This window comes from Glandiceps talaboti, chromosome 14, assembly GCF_964340395.1.
Source record: "Glandiceps talaboti chromosome 14, keGlaTala1.1, whole genome shotgun sequence".
NCBI classification, from domain to species: domain Eukaryota; kingdom Metazoa; phylum Hemichordata; class Enteropneusta; family Spengelidae; genus Glandiceps; species Glandiceps talaboti.
In genome coordinates, this window is record NC_135562.1 from 3,427,634 (window position 1) to 3,447,233 (window position 19,600).

General features: G+C 37.2%; 3 protein-coding genes across 4 annotated transcripts in view; 1 reads left to right on the forward strand and 2 right to left on the reverse strand.

Annotated features, from left to right (window-relative positions):
• LOC144445753 (sulfotransferase 1 family member D1-like) overlaps window positions 1-574 on the reverse strand; it is a 1,106-nt gene extending 532 nt beyond the window's left edge. The window contains exon 1 of the mRNA XM_078135394.1: window positions 1-574. This exon is cut by the window's left edge and continues 532 nt beyond it. Within this exon, the coding sequence (XP_077991520.1) occupies window positions 1-574 (574 nt within the window).
• Window positions 1-18,311, reverse strand: part of LOC144445577 (uncharacterized) — a 20,053-nt gene extending 1,742 nt beyond the window's left edge. Inside the window, exons 1-3 of one of the 2 annotated variants that reach the window (XM_078135186.1) lie at window positions 18,200-18,311; window positions 16,201-16,410; window positions 13,463-13,771 (exon numbers count right to left, since the gene is read on the reverse strand). In XM_078135186.1, the coding sequence (XP_077991312.1) occupies window positions 13,463-13,771; window positions 16,201-16,410; window positions 18,200-18,275 (595 nt within the window). In that variant the 5' untranslated portion in view covers window positions 18,276-18,311. Of the gene's footprint in view, window positions 1-12,250; window positions 13,772-16,200; window positions 16,411-18,199 lie in introns of those variants that run through there. The other variant, XM_078135185.1, reaches the window with a different exon arrangement.
• On the forward strand, window positions 8,368-9,360 carry LOC144445754 (heparan sulfate glucosamine 3-O-sulfotransferase 1-like). The gene has a single exon (XM_078135395.1). It carries the CDS (start codon window positions 8,368-8,370, stop codon window positions 9,358-9,360), a length of 993 nt encoding a protein of 330 aa, XP_077991521.1.
• Window positions 18,312-19,600: the final 1,289 nt, after the last annotated feature.

Sequence of the window (19,600 nt, forward strand, 5' to 3'; positions counted from 1 at the left end):
TCCAGCCGCTAACATGATTTTCCCAGGGGCTGAAGGGAAGGCGTCCGTGTATGAAATCATCAAGGTGATTTTGCCAACTCTGCTTCTGGCGGTTCTTCGTGGCTTTGAATTCTCCATGCCAGTGGTAACTTGAAACGACGGCATCTTTTGGGTTTCGTGAGACATATATCACCTTCGCACCAGTAGAGCGAATTGGTTTAGGAAACAGCTCGTATGGGAGATGTGATTTAAACAACCGAGGGGATGGAGTGGCATTCGGGTCAGCTTGGAATTTTCTTATAAGTGATAACATCTCTGGACCCCAAATCTTTCCACTTCGATTGTCATCGACAGATAACATTTCAATCATTGGGGGTACTCTCTTTCCACCGTCTTCCAGTAATTTCCAATCCTGGTACATTTCCTGGAGAAGGAAAATCAACCACGTATTTCCTGATTTGGGAAAACCACTAATAACTACGTCGCCAGTACGAAACGAAAACTTTTCCAGGATACCAGATTCCAGTTTATCTACCGATGTACAATAGTACAGTTGATATCCTTTATAATTCACACATGGACTATCTGTTGCCATAGTAATAGTTACGTCGAAAAAGTAGAATTACGATTAAAATTGAACACAACGATAACAGTAATGGTGTGTCGTTACAAAAATGTCACATTCGGTATTTTAAGTGAATATTTAGTGTCACGGTCAGATGATTTGACGTCACGTGACCAGTTTTTGATATGCAACGATAGTAACGTCATTCAGTGATCGTAATTTCTAAAAACACCTAGCTTCACGCTTTTCAGGGTCAAGTTGATAAACATTTCAGGCAAGCTTCGTCTCTACAACTGTCTAAATTTAGTCTCAGTACTCTAAATTCTACTGGTACCTTATATTAGCAACTGTTACACAGATGTTTGGTACAAAAATAGAATGGACGAAAGCAGTGACATAGCTGAAACTTTTAATGACTTCTTTTCAAATATTGGACCTAATCTTGCAGCAAATATAAATTCTCCCGAAAGTTTTGATAGTTACCTTACTGACAATTACCCCAATTCAATCTTTTTTCGTCCAGTTAATGAAAACGATGTTGCCAAGGAAATCAGTCGCTTAGATCCCCGGAAAGCTATGGGACACGATCATATTCATCCTAAACTCATCATTGATTCTGTTCATTACATTTCTCGTCCACTAACCCACATTATTAACTGTTCTCTCACTGAACGCATATTTCCAGACCCACTCAAATTTGCAAAAATATCACCAATCTACAAGAAAGGCTCAGTGCTTGAAGCCAGTAACTATAGGCCCATTTCTATTCTACCGATACTCAGTAAGGTTTTCGAATCAATTGTACATGACCAGCTAACCACTTTCCTCGACAAATTTAATATTATTATAAATACCCAATATGGATTTCGAAAAAAATATAGTACAAAACTTGCTTTAGCTGATTTGGTTTCAGACATTACAGACAAAATGGACAACGGTCTAATTACATTTGGCATCTTTATTGACCTTAAAAAGGCTTTTGATACTATTGACCACCAAATTCTACTCAAAAAACTTTCTTACTATGGAATCAGATGTGTACCTCTCCGCTGGTTCCAAAGCTATCTGGAAAACAGGTTGTTAATATCAACGGCTTCACTTCAAACCCAAGACAGATCAAATGTGGTGTACCGCAAGGATCTATCTTGGGACCTATCCTTTTCTTGATTTATATTAACGATATTAACAAATCTACTGATGCTTTCAACATTCGACTATTTGCTGACGATACTAATCTTTTCAAATACATGACATCCACCCATATTAACCTTTCTCTTCTCAGTAAACCTCTTGACAAAGTCAACCTCTGGTGCAATGCAAACAAACTTACAATTAACATCGAAAAAACAAACTATATGGTCATAAAAACGCTCCAAAAATCCACCCATTTGGAAGGACGTCTTTGTATTGGCAATACACCCGTGAAGGGAGTGTTGTCAGCCACATACCTAGGCGTAGCAATCGACCCCTCCCTTACTTGGAAGTCACATATTGAAAAAGTGAGGAACACAATCAGCCCGAAAGTTGGCATAATTTCACGCATTCGGCACTATGTTCCTAAATCTGTCCTCATCCTCCTCTATAATAGTCTAATTCTCCCCCACCTTAGTTATTGTGTTGAAATCTGGGGAAACACTTATCCAACAGCCCTTGACCCACTTTACCGTCTACAAAAGAAAATAGTTCGTCTCATAACCTTCTCTGACTACCATGCACACTCTACTCCTCTCTTTAACCAACTTAATATTCTTGACATCTATAAACTTTGTAAACTTCAGACTTGCATGTTCATCTACGATCTAAACCATAACCGCTTTACACACACTCTTGACCATTACATCACATACCAGTTGTCCCATGGCCATAGCTATCCAACCAGTGCTAACAACAGTGGTAACTTTCCAATCCCTAAGGTTAACCTCTCAATTAGTCAACACAACTTCAAGTACGCATCTATTAAAACCTGGAACTCTGTGCCTATGTCTGTAAGAACGATAAACAATAGACATAATTTTAAGAAAAACTTAAGGCAGTATCTTCTGAGGGAATAACCTTTATCTGTTGTCTCTTTCAATTTGCCACTGTAATTTTATTTCTATATATTAGAACTTGTGCTTGTTACCTGTTCTTATTTTACTATTTTTTCCGTTACGTTTATAAGCTTCCATTTAATTTTGCCACCAACACTTCTCCTTATTTACTAAGAATTGTATTTTTGTTGTTATTGTGAAACTCGTACCAGCCCAAATTTGTATTTATTATCTACATGTACGGTCCATGGACATTGATTAGTTCCTACGAACTATTTCCATGGCCCTCACCAGAAATGTTTTATCCGTTGCTTTCAGAGTTTGTGTATATATTTTTCTCTTCTGGTGGAATAAATTTCAATTCATTCATTCATTCATTCATTCATTCATTCATTTGATGGTTCCCTTTGTTTGCGGTCGTCTCAGTGAGATAGGTATGCAGATTTCGTACCCGAGTTGAAGGTCCAAACGTGATTATACATGCTTGTTGGCGAATTCAAATTCGCCGTTTCGGTCAACAATTCTTTAAATTCAAATCATACAGAAACCAAGGACTCAACTTCAGATAAACGATTATCAAATCGTAAAATGTTTATATGTAAATGAGGTTGGAATCTTTCAGTAAGAACGGATGGGTTTGACTCATGTGGCTGTGTATGTACGCACGATTTTTGACTAAATGTTCACAAAAAGGCATAGCTTGACACATGTGGTACAGTTTCCACTCATGTGGCTGTGTATGTACGCACGATTTTTGACTAAATGTTCACAAAAAGGCATAGCTTGACACATGTGGTCCAGTTTTCTTTCTGAATCCCTAAACATGGGGTCTGTGAAGATGAGTAGGATACTTCAATGCCATATCAATATCCAAAACTACTCGAGTAATAGGTAATCTCACACGCTAAAAGACCCTTAAATGTCGGAGTGCAGTGGGGTATCCATATCGTAACCAGTGAAGTGGGGTGAAGACATAGAGAGACATTCAGAGTAGTACGCCCCCATCGACCGGGAAATCCCAGGCGCAAGAGCGTTAGCTTCGCTAAACCGACCTCTCGCCGCTGAGGGCGAGAGTATGGGTAATCGAAACTACTCTCGGGTGTTATGCCCCTCAACAGCGAGAGTATGGGTAACCGAGACTATACACGCTACAAAAACCACAGGGAACAGCGAGCATGTAATTGATTGATTGATTGATTGATTGATTGATTGATTGATTGATTGATTGATTGACTGATTGACTGATTGATTGATTGATTGATTGATTGATTGATTGATTGATTGATTGATTGATTGATTGATTGATTGATTGATTGATTGCAGACATTGAGACAACCATACTGATGGAGACAAACAAACAGACAGACAACACAATAACCACAATTTAGGTAAAAGTGGCATGTGCTATAAATATTACCAAATTAAAATATTCCCACAATATATATATATATATATATATATATATATATATATATATATATATATATATATATATATATATATATATATATATATATATATATATAGATGCATTTAATACATAAATAATTTATTTGAATAAGCTGTAGCTGCACTCGGATCATAGCTGTAAGCTGAAAGGGCAGAATCGTTGAGAGAGAGAGAGAGAGAGAGAGAGAGAGAGAGAGAGAGAGAGAGAGAGAGAGAGAGAGAGAGAGAGAGAGAGAGAGAGAGAGAGAGGGGGGGGGGGATAAATAAATACACACACATACATACATACATACATACATACATACATACATACATACATACATACATATGTATCATCTTAGAAAATATGGTTAGGATAAAAAAATAACGATATATGATGAATGGTGGATCGTACGTTTGTCAGCAAATGTGACGTTTTGTCTAAGGGAGCATTCGTTTTTTACGGGGAGGGGGGGGGGTCGATGGAATTTGAGGTATGAATTAAATGTAAAAAGCAACCCCCCCTAAAAATTACTTTTCTAAAATTTGACCCCCCCCCCCTAAATCCATCAATTGTAAAATGTGACCCCCCCCCCCTATAAAAATTTTTCACTTGATTTATAATAGATTTATGAAACACTTGACTTATATGAGTGTTTGTTCGACATATCACATAATGGACCATGAAACCTAGTCCATGTAGTTCCGTGACTTCCAAGTAGTACACTGTCTGCCTGATCTTGTTGTGTGAAAGAGTTCATTTTCAATGTCACTGCTATCACTTTCAGAGTCACTTTCCGAGTCACTTTCCTCTGATTCACCCAATTCATGTATCACTACATGTCCATCTTCTGATTCACTGTCTTCGTCCATCTCATCCTCTTCATCGCTCTCCTCATCCTCTTTATCCCTCTCATGGTTCACTCTCAGACTTTCCAGTGTTGTTTGACACAGCTGCCTGCCAATGTGTGCTTCAACTATTTTCAGTTTGTCTTTTTTTAGCATCTTTCTCTCAGTTGTCAATTTATGTCTGTTTATGTACATGTCCAGGTCAGAAACTTTCAGCTTACGTAATTCACTGTTTCTGTACAGTGCATTCCAGTCATGGCTGTCATATTGTCGTGGTTGATCCACAGCATTAGCTTGGTTTCGCTTCTTTTTCTTGAGTCTTACAGTTTTCAATGTCTCTAAATGAATTAAGTAGTCAACTACCACTTTCTCAGGCACTATATACTTCTTTGAGAACTCAACAACTTTGTCATGGTCATCAGAAGACATTTCTCCTGCTTCAAAAAGACAGCGTATGGGTATTAATTGGTAATGTTAGCTCTGTAAATGCATCGGAAGCCAAATTGCTTGTGCCCATGTACAACTTGAAATATATTGATGAGCACTCATTCAAATTAATTTTTGACCACTTAGCCACTGATAGCAAAGAAACAATTGACCTGAGTGAACTTGACAGTCAAAGTGACACGGAACAAAGTGGATCTGTAGATACAGTTGACTACAGTGAACTGAAGAGTCAAAGTGACTCGTCAGACTAACTTAGTAACTATCTCTTTTGTGTTCTTATCTATGTTTGTTAGTCCCCGCCGGCCGGGGCCACGTGGCGGCCATTTTACGATTTTTATGGTGGCATTCACTCAGGTCAATTGTTTCTTTGATATGTTTGGTAAGTGGTCAAAAATTAATTTGAATGAGTTCTGTTGTTTTTAAAGAGTTTTTAAAGAGTTTTAAAAGTGAGGTATGTCATTATATTGCCACAGCCTGAAAGTTTTATTTTTGTGATTCTGTGTTTTCTTTTTTTTACTTGTTATCACCTGATCAGACAGAATAAAGACATGTTTGTATTCTGTTTTGTACATTTTTTTTGTCAATTCTGTTGTTTTTTGCTATGATTCCATACAAATCTGTTGTAAAAATTGACCCCCCCCCCAAACCATTGGATATAAAATTTGACCCCCCCCCTAAAAACTGCTTTGTAAAAGTCAACCCCCCCCCCCGAATTCCACCGACCCCCCCCCTCCCCGTAAAAAACGAATGCTCCCTAATGTAATAAGGCAAGATCATGCATGAAAAGACACTAGACGAAGGGACAATCATTGGCTATAAAACATTTGAATGAGCACAAAATGAAAAGGTACTGCCGTTTGTGACAAACGTTCCATTCTCCTAAAAAAATACTTTCTCTTTTGGCATTTTTCAATTATACTTCTTGCTGAAGCCAGTATTTTATTCCCAGTGTGCTCCGATCACAGTTGACATATTATCTTTTCATGCACACACATCCGAGCCCCACTGTGACGGAAAGATAATTAGCATAATCCGTATTACGTAATCTCGAATACCCTTGATTACATGTACACCCTTTTCACTATTCAGTCATGTACACAGTGCTGTCAATGGAACATTGCAGAGACACCGGCTGGTAGCTGAAAGGACGTTCTCAAGGTTCGTTGACCGTTTTACACTATGTCATGACAGTAATGGTGATTTTCACATACAGTCTGATTTATCAGGTAGCGGTATTTCGTGTTCCTTTGATCGCTTTCTGAAAGGTATTTCCCGTGGATCGTTCTGAAGGTAAGTAAAATACCCGTGACCGTGAGTCGATTGTTGCATTTCGTTATGTAATGAATCCGACGCTACCAGATTCGACTACTGTAGCCGTGATTTTACATTGAATACGGTGGAATATGACAACAGTGATATCAGGATTGTGTGTGTGCCACCAATTTACAAAAAAAAACGTGACCTGGAAATGAACTTGCAGCCAGAATAGCGTTCTGAAAGTATTGGTATTTCTAATCGATTGCCAACTTCCCTTGACCCGTACCTGAATGACATGGTCGTGCTGATTCTTGCTCTGTTACAAATTTGGCCATATATTCTACTAGGGTCTATGATTTGGCCGTCTCGTCCTGAGTCTTGACAGGTGTCTGTTATCAACACGACATGTATGCTGATGACAGGTTTTCGTCATCAACAGACAGATGGGAATTTTACGACCTCAATGTCGTATGTTTCGGCGAGAAGAAACGTTAATTATCCTGCTGCTCCAATACATTGAATTCTACCCAACGAAGCAGGCAGCTATGAAGTTTTATGTCAATAGTTGTCTGTTATTTTCTTGTTTTTCTCCACATTTCAAACACATTTCAAATATTAACATCATAATAATCACTGTCTTATCAGGCCGTAGAACCTACACATGTAGGGTCGATGATCAGACTTTATCAACTTTGCACTAATTAGTGCACAGCTAATCCTAGAATAAACCACGAACAAACTCACAGGTTTTTGCCAAATAAATTTCACAATACCCTAAACTAGTGTAAATATTTACCGATGTGACTATTGATGGTGAATCCTCCTAAAAGAGTCAAAGGAAATAATAGTTATTATGGTAATATATAAAACTTTAATTGAAATGTCCAAGAAAACAAGAAAATAATATTAGACATCCGGGAAATCTTGAAAATAAAGCGGTTTATTCCTCGTGGAATTTGTGACATATTTATTGATCTTGAATCGTACGTTGAATCGCAAGCGTTTCTGTCACACGAGGAACTCCCCACTTTGGCTCGAAAAGTCATATGTGATCACAATATTCTAGAAACTAAACTCCTTGTATCAATAAAAGTTCATTATCAAGAAGGACAAAGTGGAGTATTCATTGTGTATTAGGTCAATTGTATTTCCTGTTGACAATCGCAGTAAAGTTATTCGTCATAATAACACGTAACTGTACATCCTGGAACTGTAACATAACCTGATCACGCATCCATACAAGTGTGGTACATGTATACTCGGGGTATTTGCGATGTTCTCTGTTGGCATACTTAGACGAGCAGCAGAAAACATCGCTAGCACGGGTGCAAATCCTATCTGATCTCACTATAAATACGTCCACGCCCACACTAACAGGCACATATTATGCGGTACAGCAAATTTTGTAAATAAAGGCACTACCGTGTTTTCGCGGAATTTCGTGGAAATGGACTGATCGCGCTCATTTGCATACAGGCAAGCCAACACTGGGTCACCGCACTGTCTTTCGTATTGCACTGCAGGGCAAATACCACTAGTTCGCGTGTGCATCAATACAAGCAATGACAGTTTAATCACATGTACAAATACACATGTAATAATACATTGAATAGAAAGCCACAGTATTTGTCTTTGATATCTTAGACTATTGTCATATCTATTTGATTTTCAACGTCAAGTTATTAGTTATGCAAACATACATTAATTGCATCTTTAATATTCGTATTTATTTTATTTTATTACAGATTATGATGCCAGTTCAAATTTCCAAGTGTCAGATTGTTATTTTGTGCCATGTTGCTATGGGATACAATGCAAATTAAGAAAAAGATTGTAATTTCTTGCATGGTGGCATGCATCATTGGACTTGTTTTTCTTTGTAATGCTGTCTACCTCTCCAATGTTGACATCTTTTACTTTGGCAAGCCCTCGCCTCCTACAAAATCACAAATCAGGAATGGGATAAAGGCTGCGCAGGAGGAAAATGACACTCTCAATTCTACAGAACTGACTCCAGTTCAATCGATGGAAAGACGATTGCCACAGGCTATTATAATAGGGATTAGAAAATGTGGAACACGAGCATTACTTAACATGTTGAAGATACATCCAAAAATTCGAACTGCCTCCGACGAGATACATTACTTTGATCGTGACGAGAACTACAAACAGGGTTTAGACTGGTATGTACAACAGATGCCACTCTCTTATCCAGATCAAATAACTATTGAGAAAAGTCCGGCATATTTCATTACAGACGAAGCACCAAAACGGATATATCAAATGAACCCGTCTATCAAATTATTGCTTATTGTTCGTGATCCAACAATCCGGGTTGTTTCAGATTATGCACAGATTCACTTACATCCAGAACAACGCCATGACCTACCTGCTGACACGTTTGAACAACTTGTAATGGATGGTGAACATATTAATAAAGACTACAAGGCAGTTACAACCTCAATGTACTCCAAACATATGAAAAAATGGTTAGCTTTGTATCCAAAACAACAGATTCACATTGTTGATGGAGATAAACTTGTCAAAGACCCGGTACCTGAGTTAGAAAAAGTGGAAACGTTTCTTGAATTGGAACACACAATTTCGTACGACAATTTTTACTTCAATGAAACGAAGGGGTTCTACTGCATTAAGTATGAAACTAAAAGCAAATGTCTTGCCGATAGTAAGGGGTTAAAGCACCCGGATGTTGATCCAACTGTTATGCAAAAACTTCAAGAGTTCTATCACCGTTACAACGAAAGGTTTCAAGAGATGGTTGGGATGCGATTTGATTGGCTTTAATTTTGTGGTTACACTATGTGCATGCAGTATAAAAGTGTAATTGGAAGGTTCGTAGTTAATAGATTGTAGTTAGATCTCAAATTAAAAATGGTGTAATGATCAGTTGCCAGTGTTGTTGATGGTCATGAAAAGGGAATATTATAAATTATGGCTTGAAATCATGGTTGAACCTATCGTGAATAGTTGCTGGATTTAGACTTCAATATCATTTGTCGTCGTCTTCATCATCATCATCATCATCATCCCTTGGGTGGATGACCGAGTGTGGGTTTGTGCGTACGTACGTCATACGTACGTGTGCCTGCGTGTCCGCATGCATGCATACATGCATGTACAGTATGTATATACGTATTACGTACGTACGTACCATTATGTTAGTGTTTAAACAAAACCACTCTATATACTGTAATACGAGCCTCGACTCAGATAGTGCTTTAATTCCTTAAGAAAAACAACAAAAAGCAAACCGTCAACACATATTGTTATTGGTTTTGATATTTCTAGTCAAATCTACAACAGATGTTTAATATAACAGCACGCTAAATGTAAATTAACAACATGGATGAAACCTCAAAGTGGATACATTTTAAGAAATCTGGTCATTATTTCGTCATTACAGGAGAAATGAAATTGCCTTGGTGTTTCACTTATGGGACATGGTGTTTCAATTCCACTCAAGTCGAACGGTTACATTTCTACTTCTAGATCCCAATGTGCGCGGCACCTCTATCATAGTTTCTTTTGTATTTGAAGTTAGCTCTCTTACAGTAAAAATAATCCCAGTGAAACAGCAAGACATCTTCAATTCTCCTGTAAAATGCAAAGACTGCTTACATGTATTTCCTGCTTTTACTTGTTTTGATTCAAACTACATGCATATCTAGATCTGACGGTGGTGTTTTCACACCATATCACAGCACATGGAACTTTGTGCATATCCCAAAGACCCGTTTCCATAATAAGTGACAATGACATATGAATTGTATTATCATGTACAACAATGTCATACTGACATACTAGTACTTAATCTAACGAACTGTAACATGGACACCATTCTTTCCACTCTGAAGCACGATATGTAAATACAGACATAATATAACATGAAGCAATTTGCACAGCATTATTTATGTTTGTAGGAAGACATATATATATTCCCATTGGGATAGATTATTTTCAATCACACCATCTAATTGATGGATCAGTCAGATGGAAGTAATGACATCTTCACTTGTCTCAATTAAGACTTAGAACTGTGTATTATTATTAATGACACATTTTGATTTCTTGTTTTTTTGTCATCAATGGGAAAGAACTATGTCATTTCATATATTTGTGTTTGCGTAAAATTAAAAAAAGTACATGGAAACAAGAGTATATTGATTTAAATATTGCCAGTTGTTAAGATATTTGATGTATTGTACATTTGATAGTTACATACATTGATGAAACCTATTCCCAGCTGAGCTGTTTCTTATCCGTGGTTGCTTCATAGTCAAAATATTATTAGTTATTGTTGTATTAGGGCATGCAGAGGGATAAAAGTGAAACTCTCAAGAATGCAATAATATTATCTTTACTTGTATGGTCTGTGGTTTAATGATTACCTATGAATGTTTTATATGTCACACTTTAAAAATTTGAAATGTAAATCTTAACTTTGAAACTTCATTCATTATGTTCTAACTTTAAACTCTGTTTTGCCATTGTTGTACAACCAGTTGTGAATGTTGTAGTTACTGCAAAAGAGAAGCCTTTGGTTGAATAATTTGTCGAGTTTGAATAAAGTCAATACATGAATTCAATAAAGTCACTAAACTCGTATTCAGCAAGATTATTTTAAACTTCGCCTTGACTTTGTACATCGACTTTAAGTGCACAAAGTCACTAGGTCATACCTAAATCCCGTCTATGCGACCATATAAGCAGTAGATCATTTGTATCAACGAAAGTAGAGGGAGTATTATTTGTATGCAAATTTAACTATAGATCCACAGTACTACATTTATTCCCCTGGCACAAGCCAATATTGGTAGAACCCTTTATACTTCCTAAGGTCAATTTGTAGATCATGCAGTCTCAGCCTCCTGTTACAGACCTTACATGATCATCCTTCACGCAAGTTTAACAATTTACGTTCCAGTAGGTCCTAATTAAATGCATTGGCGAGAATTATGCATGCAATACATAAAAAATATTGTCAAGTCCACTTTATGGAACCATGTGCAATAACCAGTTGAAAAAAAACACACACCAAGTCTCTAAGTGATTTAGCTAAAATATACTAAGTAAATAATTTTCAGACAGAGTTAGGAACTGCTACAAACAAGACTTATGTATCATTCAGATATGAACCTAGGTGACCTGAGTTAGGTTCACCAATTTGCAAGCATTAATCATTTGGTAAATTCTCGCCCTTTTCTAACAGCAGTGCCAAAGACTCACTCTGATAGTCCTTCTGTTTTTTGGAATGGACAGTGCTATAGTTAGTGCAAGGCTTATACTTACTTTACTGGATGTAACCCAGCACACAAGATATACTAATAAGTAATGCCCTTCATAAACAAAGTTAAGTTAAGTTTAGGACAGCTACCCTTTTTTCATAAGTCGTCCATTAATACGAAGTCACCTATATTAATCCTGTTTTAGACACAAATAAGTCATACAAACGATCAGATAACCATCTTTGACAGTTTAACACACTATGTAGTTAGATGCATGCATGTCCAAGTGCATTTTCTTTTATCCCCATAAGTCATGATCAGTTACTAAATCTGTATTAGTATCATACAATCTGTATTTAGCATATACATAATATAAGATACCCTGTCGGGAACATCAGGTAGGATTCCACCATAATTATAAAATTAATGTTACATATAATCAACCACACTTGTAATACTAACTATAATGTAATACTAATATTATATAAAATAAAAACGCAATCATACAGCCGATTATTGCAGTTTGTTACACTGTATAGTCATGTATGTGCGTGACAAATTGTGTTGTTTTCTTACAAGTCAGCTACTAAACCTGTGTTAGTATCAATCATAGTGAAATCTACCAGAATCTACATCTACACCCAAAGATTACAACTGTGATGTGCGACATACACAACGATACAGAAATAGAGAACTTACTTTAATAAAAACATGATAGCGGAACTAGGTAAAAAGTACAATAACAACGATACGTCATAGAATGACAACTAATGCATACAAGAGGGCGCTGTCCATTGAGAGTATAGAGTTAACATGGTATTAGGACGGATACTGTTACTGTTACTGATACTGTTAGTATATTGTCCGCTATATATTGTATAGTTTCAGTTTAACTGTCACGTGGTGTGCTCTGAAAGTAACATAAATGTATAATTTTGACAATTATTGAACTTCTACTAAATACAGGGTTCTTCCTATCATGACATACTGATTATTATTGTGCTTAAAAGCAATACAATCCTTGTCGTAAGTATTTATTGTACCCTTGAAACGTGTAATGCTCTGTTGTTCAACAAAATACATACCAATAGATCGATATACAACAGCACCAGAATTACCATCATGAACAAAAACTATGTAAGATGTGTCCTGGACTGCGAATGTACACACACACGATGCTGAATAATTCGATTTTATCTTTTGATGTAGTTCAAACATGGTATTTTCACTATTCCATATGTAAATCCGGGTTTCATAGTCACAGTCACGTGATACCATACTATGTTCGCAATTCTTCTCGAAAAAAAAATGATCACCATGGTGGACAAATAATGTGCCGTGTGCAACGTTTCCCATATCCATTGCAGAGAGTGTTTGCCAATGTTCAAATTCAGACATAGTAGAATTGAGGTGTAAAACATCAGAACTCTCAAAATGTGTAGTATACATATAGAGTTCTCCATCTAAGAACAGAAATGCCGGATTCGATGTGCCGAAGCCGCGTAACTTCTGAAAATGAATGAATTTCCGACCATTCCACTTATACAAGTCAATGTACTTATCACCGAATGGGAAATTTGTAATACAAAGTAATGCTCCAATTCTTGAATAATGAGTATTAATAAATGATAAATATATAGCAAAATATAAAGTATCCTCACCTATGACTTGGTAACGTTTGAATTTTGATGGAGTCCACTCATATATCACTACAGTATATAGGTACTCACTCACTGCTATAAAATGATGGCCGTCAAGTTCGAAGTATTTAATACCTCCAAAGCCTGATTCTGATATTAAACGGTGGCGTACCATTTCATCTAGTCGTCCTTCATCTGACAGTTTATATATGGACAAGTGATATACTGTCTTCACAACTACATATGTATTGGTGCCGTCTGTAGTAAAATGATCGATGTCTGATATATCAAGTGAAGAAATTGTTTCTTTTTTTTGGAAAATTACAGTCCCTGTAATAAAAACAAGTCTCCGATTATGATATATTCCAATGAAGTTGATAACGTACGTAGAGAACGTAGATACCGTGGCAGAGTTGTGTTCATTTTTTTTATAAAACGCTTTCCCACTCTGTGCTCAAGGCGCTTTACAAGTTTTACCCCTGGCATGATTCTATATAGCGGCATGACAACCTTCACTTACTCAACTCCATGTGAGTATACAAGCCAATGCACTCTTAATAAGCGCATGGGATTCAATCATTTACATTACAACATGTATCCTACTGAGGCACAATTTTGGTTCAAATCTTGCCCAATGATTTTAGCCATTCAGAACTTGAACAATCGACAGTGAATGCCTCAAACCTGCAATCTGCAGATTCCAAGTTGACCACTAAAACCAGTCAACCATCGATATCATCCATGACTTCACGTTCAGAATCACAAGCAAAAGGGACGAGTTACAAATTTTAAACACCCGTCCGTCCGTCTGCCCGTCGATTTGCCCGTCGAAATATCAATCCCTCCCCTCCCCCAATCAAACTAATACCCTTAGAGCCTTCAGTAATTACAAGGTGGGAGGGTCCCCCGATTTCATCGTGTTAAAAAGTTGCCCTCCTTCAACTTTCTTTCTTTCTTTCTTTAAAACATGACCCTCCCCCTGTTCAAGTATGTCAACATGCGGGTTAAAATGACGTCAGGAATGTAAAAGGAGGTAAGAATTTAATCTCACTGTTGCCACCAATGTTGACAATTTTAAAGGCATTGGTTATTTACCACTACTACCGTCATGTGGATGTATGTGAAGGCGCTGCATTAATAAATACCTGTGACTGTGTTTGGATCTCATTGACTGAGCTGACGGCCACAACTCCCAATGATTAGATTAGCACACTCCAGACTTTGCTGGGACCGAGGTCATGATCATCCTCAGTATGTTTTACCCAACTGTTCCCGTTTTACACATGTGAGGCCCACTTATCTCCCCCCGCCACAACTGACAATTAATTCATTACATGGCTGTCAGCAGCATTTTCATTGATATAGGCTGATATCATGATATCTAACTCTAAAACTAATCCTAACCCTAACCCTGAACAAATGGCAGCAATGGGATTTGGACAGTGGCGACGACAATGGGATGACAAAATAATGCAATGTTAGGCAATACATGGAGTCCAAGTAAAAGGTGACTCTCTCCCAACCCCATTTTCTAAAAAAAAATGGCCCTCCCCGAGAGCCGATTTGTAAAACGTGACCCCCTCCCCCATGTAAACACTGAAGGCTCCCTAAGTCGTGTCAATGCCAGTAGCTAAATCAATGTAAAGCCCCTGGTCAGGCTACTTCTCTACCTCATAAACTCTAAGTCCAAGCAGACTGAGCACAAATTAATTCAAAATAGTAGCTAATGAAGTCTTTTAATCCAATAAGTAAGAAATGTGCCTTTTGATTTTCAAAACTATATATACTAATGAACCGGTAAACATTATGATAAATAGATTTAAAATTTCAACAAACTTTAACAATTTACTTGAAACCGAAAATCTGTATTTAAAACAATTGACCTTTAAAGGTAAAACAAAAACACATTCAGCATAACCCCCAGAATGATCTAATAAATGAAGTGTAATTACTCTCCCCCGGACACTATACTCTCCCCCGGAAGTGGATATTGTATACTATGTATTGTATAAATGAAAGAAAGCAGTATGACGTATAAAGGGGTTGACTTTATCTGTTATCTACAAATATAAAACCACCCCAACCCCAAGAATTATTTCTGGTCAGCGCGCGTCATCTGTTATCTACAAATATAAAACCACCCCAACCCCAAGAATTATTTCTGGTCAGTGCACGTTATCTGTTATCTACAAATATAAAACCATCCCAACCCCAAGAATTATTTCTGGTCAGCGCGCGTCATCTGTTATCTACAAATATAAGGCCCCCACCCCAAAGAATTATTTCTGGTCAACGCGCATTATCTGTTATCTACAAATATAAGGCCGCCACCCCTCCCCACCCCCAAAAAATTGTTTCTGGTCAGCGCGCGTTATCTGTTAAGTTATCTACAAATATAAGTCGCCCCCCCCCCTCCAAGAATTGTTACTGGTCAGCGCGCGTATAATCCTCCCGTCGGTCTTTTATTCCGTGTTTGTCCAGCCCATGTAGTCTGCAGATTCGGGGGAGAAACGCAAAAACAAAAAAGTACTCAATAAAAAGAACAGTAAATGTCATAAATAGTAGACTGAGTGCCAGGTCTGTTGAGAATAATAAATAAAATCGCGTCGTCGCACCACTTTAGACAATTTGTCCTGACCAGAAACAATTCTGGGTTGTTGTTTTTTGGCCTAACAGGTTTTGCATGTTCAAACTAGCAGAATTTTCATTATTGAAATTCAGACTGTACCATAATATGATATCAAATAATTAGAATTTACCATGACTGCATTGATGAAGTTGTTCCTTAAGTTCCTGGTGTGTACTTTTCAGCTCTTCATATTCGGCGATGCACATCTCCTTGGCATTTTGAAGAATCTCCACTTGACTGACTTTCTGTGACAACTGAGTTTGAAGACGGCGTCTTTTTCTCCGTTCAGTCATGGTACGACCATGCTCTTCCATCAATAATCCTTGTGTTTTGTTGGCCTCTGTAAAGTTATATAAGAAATGTTGTACTATAAATGCGAATTCAGAATCTGAAGCCATAAATGAGGGTTGCAAATGACATCTGCGCCACATACCCACTTGCTCTAAAGCACTAAAAAAAATACCGCCAATGGCGTTGTAGCACAACTGTAGTTTTTAAAAATGTTTATCCATATGCTAGTCTATGCTAACAATAGGTGTTTATTTGCTGAATAACTATCCAGTCGCCTATCCAACCATGTTGCTATCTTTACGATAAATGCTATCATTTGGCTGTTGCTATGGGCGTGGTCATGTTGTTAGATATATTTGCATACATTTGTGTATGTTTTTGTTCACTTGTGTATGAATTCCTGATATTGTCTTTGCAATATACGTGATCATTTGGCTGTTGCTATGGGCGTGGTCTTGTTGCTAGGAAAATTTACATACATTTTTTGAATGTTTATTCAATTGTCTATTAAACCCTGTTGTTATCTTTGTGAAATACACCACCGTTTGGCTGTTGCTATGGGCGTGGTCATGGTTACTAGGGTATTTGCATACATTTTTTGAATGTTTATTCATCTGTCTTTCTATTCCTGTTGTTATCTTTGCAATATACGTGATTATTTGGCTGTTGTTATGGGCGTGGTCTTGTTGCTATGCAAATTTACATACATTTTTTGGATGTTTATTCAATTATCTATTAAACCCTGTTTTTATCTTTGTGAAATACACCACCGTTTGGCTGTTGCTATGGGCGTGGTCATGGTTGCTAGGGTATTTGCATACATTTTTTGAATGTTTACTCACTTGCTTACCAGATGATGTTGTTATTTGACCAAAACATACTGCCATTTGGTTGTTGCTAAAGGGCGTGGTCATGGTCGCTAGGGCCAATTTTGTCAAAATGTTTTTAAGAAAATCTGCAGAATAACAGTTTCAGAAACATCTCGCCAAGTTTCAGACTAACTGACCAAGTACTTTTTGAGATATAAGTTTTTGACCAAAAATGAACATTTTTACACCTAATTTGCATATCACTCATGGAATCGTGGTATGCTTAATATTTCTTCGTCCATACATCCCTAGATACATTCCCATTAAATTTCAGCCCAATCTGCTCAGTAGTTTTAGAATTATAGATTTTTAACCAAAAAGACACATTTTTAGCCATAATTTGCATATCACTGATGGAATCATCCCGTCATGAACAAATCTTACTTTACACCCCCTTAAGAATGTTCCCACCAAATTTCGCACCAATCTGCCCAGTAGTTACTGAGTTTAAGTTTTTTGACCAAAAATCACATTTTTTGACCCAAATCACACACCTGTGATGCGATCATTTTGATTTGAACAATTTCCCAACTAGACACCCAAAGTAATGGACCCACCAAATATCGTGGCAATCGGTTCAGCGGTTTTTGACTTTAAGTTGTTTACACACACACACACATCCACACACACACACACACACACACACACACACACACACACACACACACACACACACACACACACAGACAGACAGACGCCGGGCGATCCCTATAGCACTACTGAACAAGTTCAGTTGTGCTAATAAAAAGAACAGTGACTGCCATATATAGTAGATTGGGTGACAGGTTTGTTGAGAATGAAATAATGAAAACAAATTCGCGTCGTACCACTTTAGACAAACTGTCCTGTCCAGACACAATTTTTTGGCCTAACAGTACTAGTGTTTCTATGTTCTTTCCTATTCGTAGAATTGACATTATATTTAATTCAGGCTGTACCATAATATGATATCAAATAACTAGAATTTACCATGAATGTATTGATGAAGTTGTTCCTTTAGTTCCTGATGTGTACTGTTCAGTTCTTCATATTCGGCGAAGCACATCTCCCTGGTATTTTGAAGAATCTCCACTTGACTGACTTTCTGTGATAATTGAGTTTGAAGACGGAGGCTTTTTCTTCTTTCAGTCATGGTACGACCATGCTCTTCCATCAATAAGCCTTGTGTTTTGTTGGCCTCTGTAAAGTCGTAAATAAAGAAATCATGTACTATAAAGGCGAATTCAGAATCTGAAACCATAATTGAGTGTGATTTACAAACACCATGCGAATTTCAGGGATGAGAACTATAATCTGAATGCCTAGCTTACAATTTAATCGAACAAAGGGGTTCAAGGCAATGTCATTCATTTTAATGCAAATGTTTGATATATATATATATATATATATATATATATATATATATATATATATATATATATATATATATATATATATATATAAGCAAATATTCATGCTAGCAAAGGTCTTACCAGATGTGAAATTCCGAATCCGTTCATGACATTCTTGTAATTCCATCGTATGTTGTATATTACTGACATGTTTCTGTGTTTCTAACTCATCAATACGTGACAGTTGTTGTAGTAAGGACTTCTTTAAACCTTCGTTCTCTGCTTTAAATCTTTGCATAGATGCGAAAAGTTGACTAGCAGCTCTTCCGAAGCAAAGATCAATGACAGCCATGCAAGGTTCAATACACTCTGAATCATAGGTTTTCGGTAAAGCAAACACATTGGTACACTGTTTTTCACCTTCTAATATGGCAACATTGTCGTTAATCCTTCCATATTCCTTATCCTGAGACACTATTTCGACCAGTAAGTTAGAGTTAGTTTCATTATAGTCTGCACACACCGCATTAATGGAAGCACATAGTTCAATACACTGTCCACGCCTTGGCAATACTATCGTATAGATGCAATGGCTTCCTGCTTGATTCACAGTAAACTGAGATGCTGTTACATACGGACTGATACACCATTGGGACAGAATAATGCAGACAATTAAATGCAAAACAATGTATTTCATGCTAACAGCCATGGATGTCCCTGGTCCGATTAAAGATGGCGAGATGCTACTACTGAAGCCTATCATGTGCATTCTCATCACATATATCCAAAACGGTCGTACGTTGGTTGTCTACGTTGGTTGTCAATGTGGTTGTCTACTTATTAAGTGAATCTGTGCCTTGGTGTGTTATGTGAATAACAACTATATCGGGTTACGTTCGATAACATTTACCCTTTTACCCCATGCAAGCTTTTTGTACGTGAAGGAATTATTGTCAACTTACAATATGACATAATACCCTTACAATCTATGATATTTAGTATTCGACGAAACGAAACAAAACGATCGAAACGAAACGAA

What these genes read in the sequence shown, in the direction of transcription:
- LOC144445754 (XM_078135395.1), top strand. Translation starts at nt 8,368, where the DNA reads ATGCAAATTAAGAAAAAGATTGTAATTTCTTGCATGGTGGCATGCATC.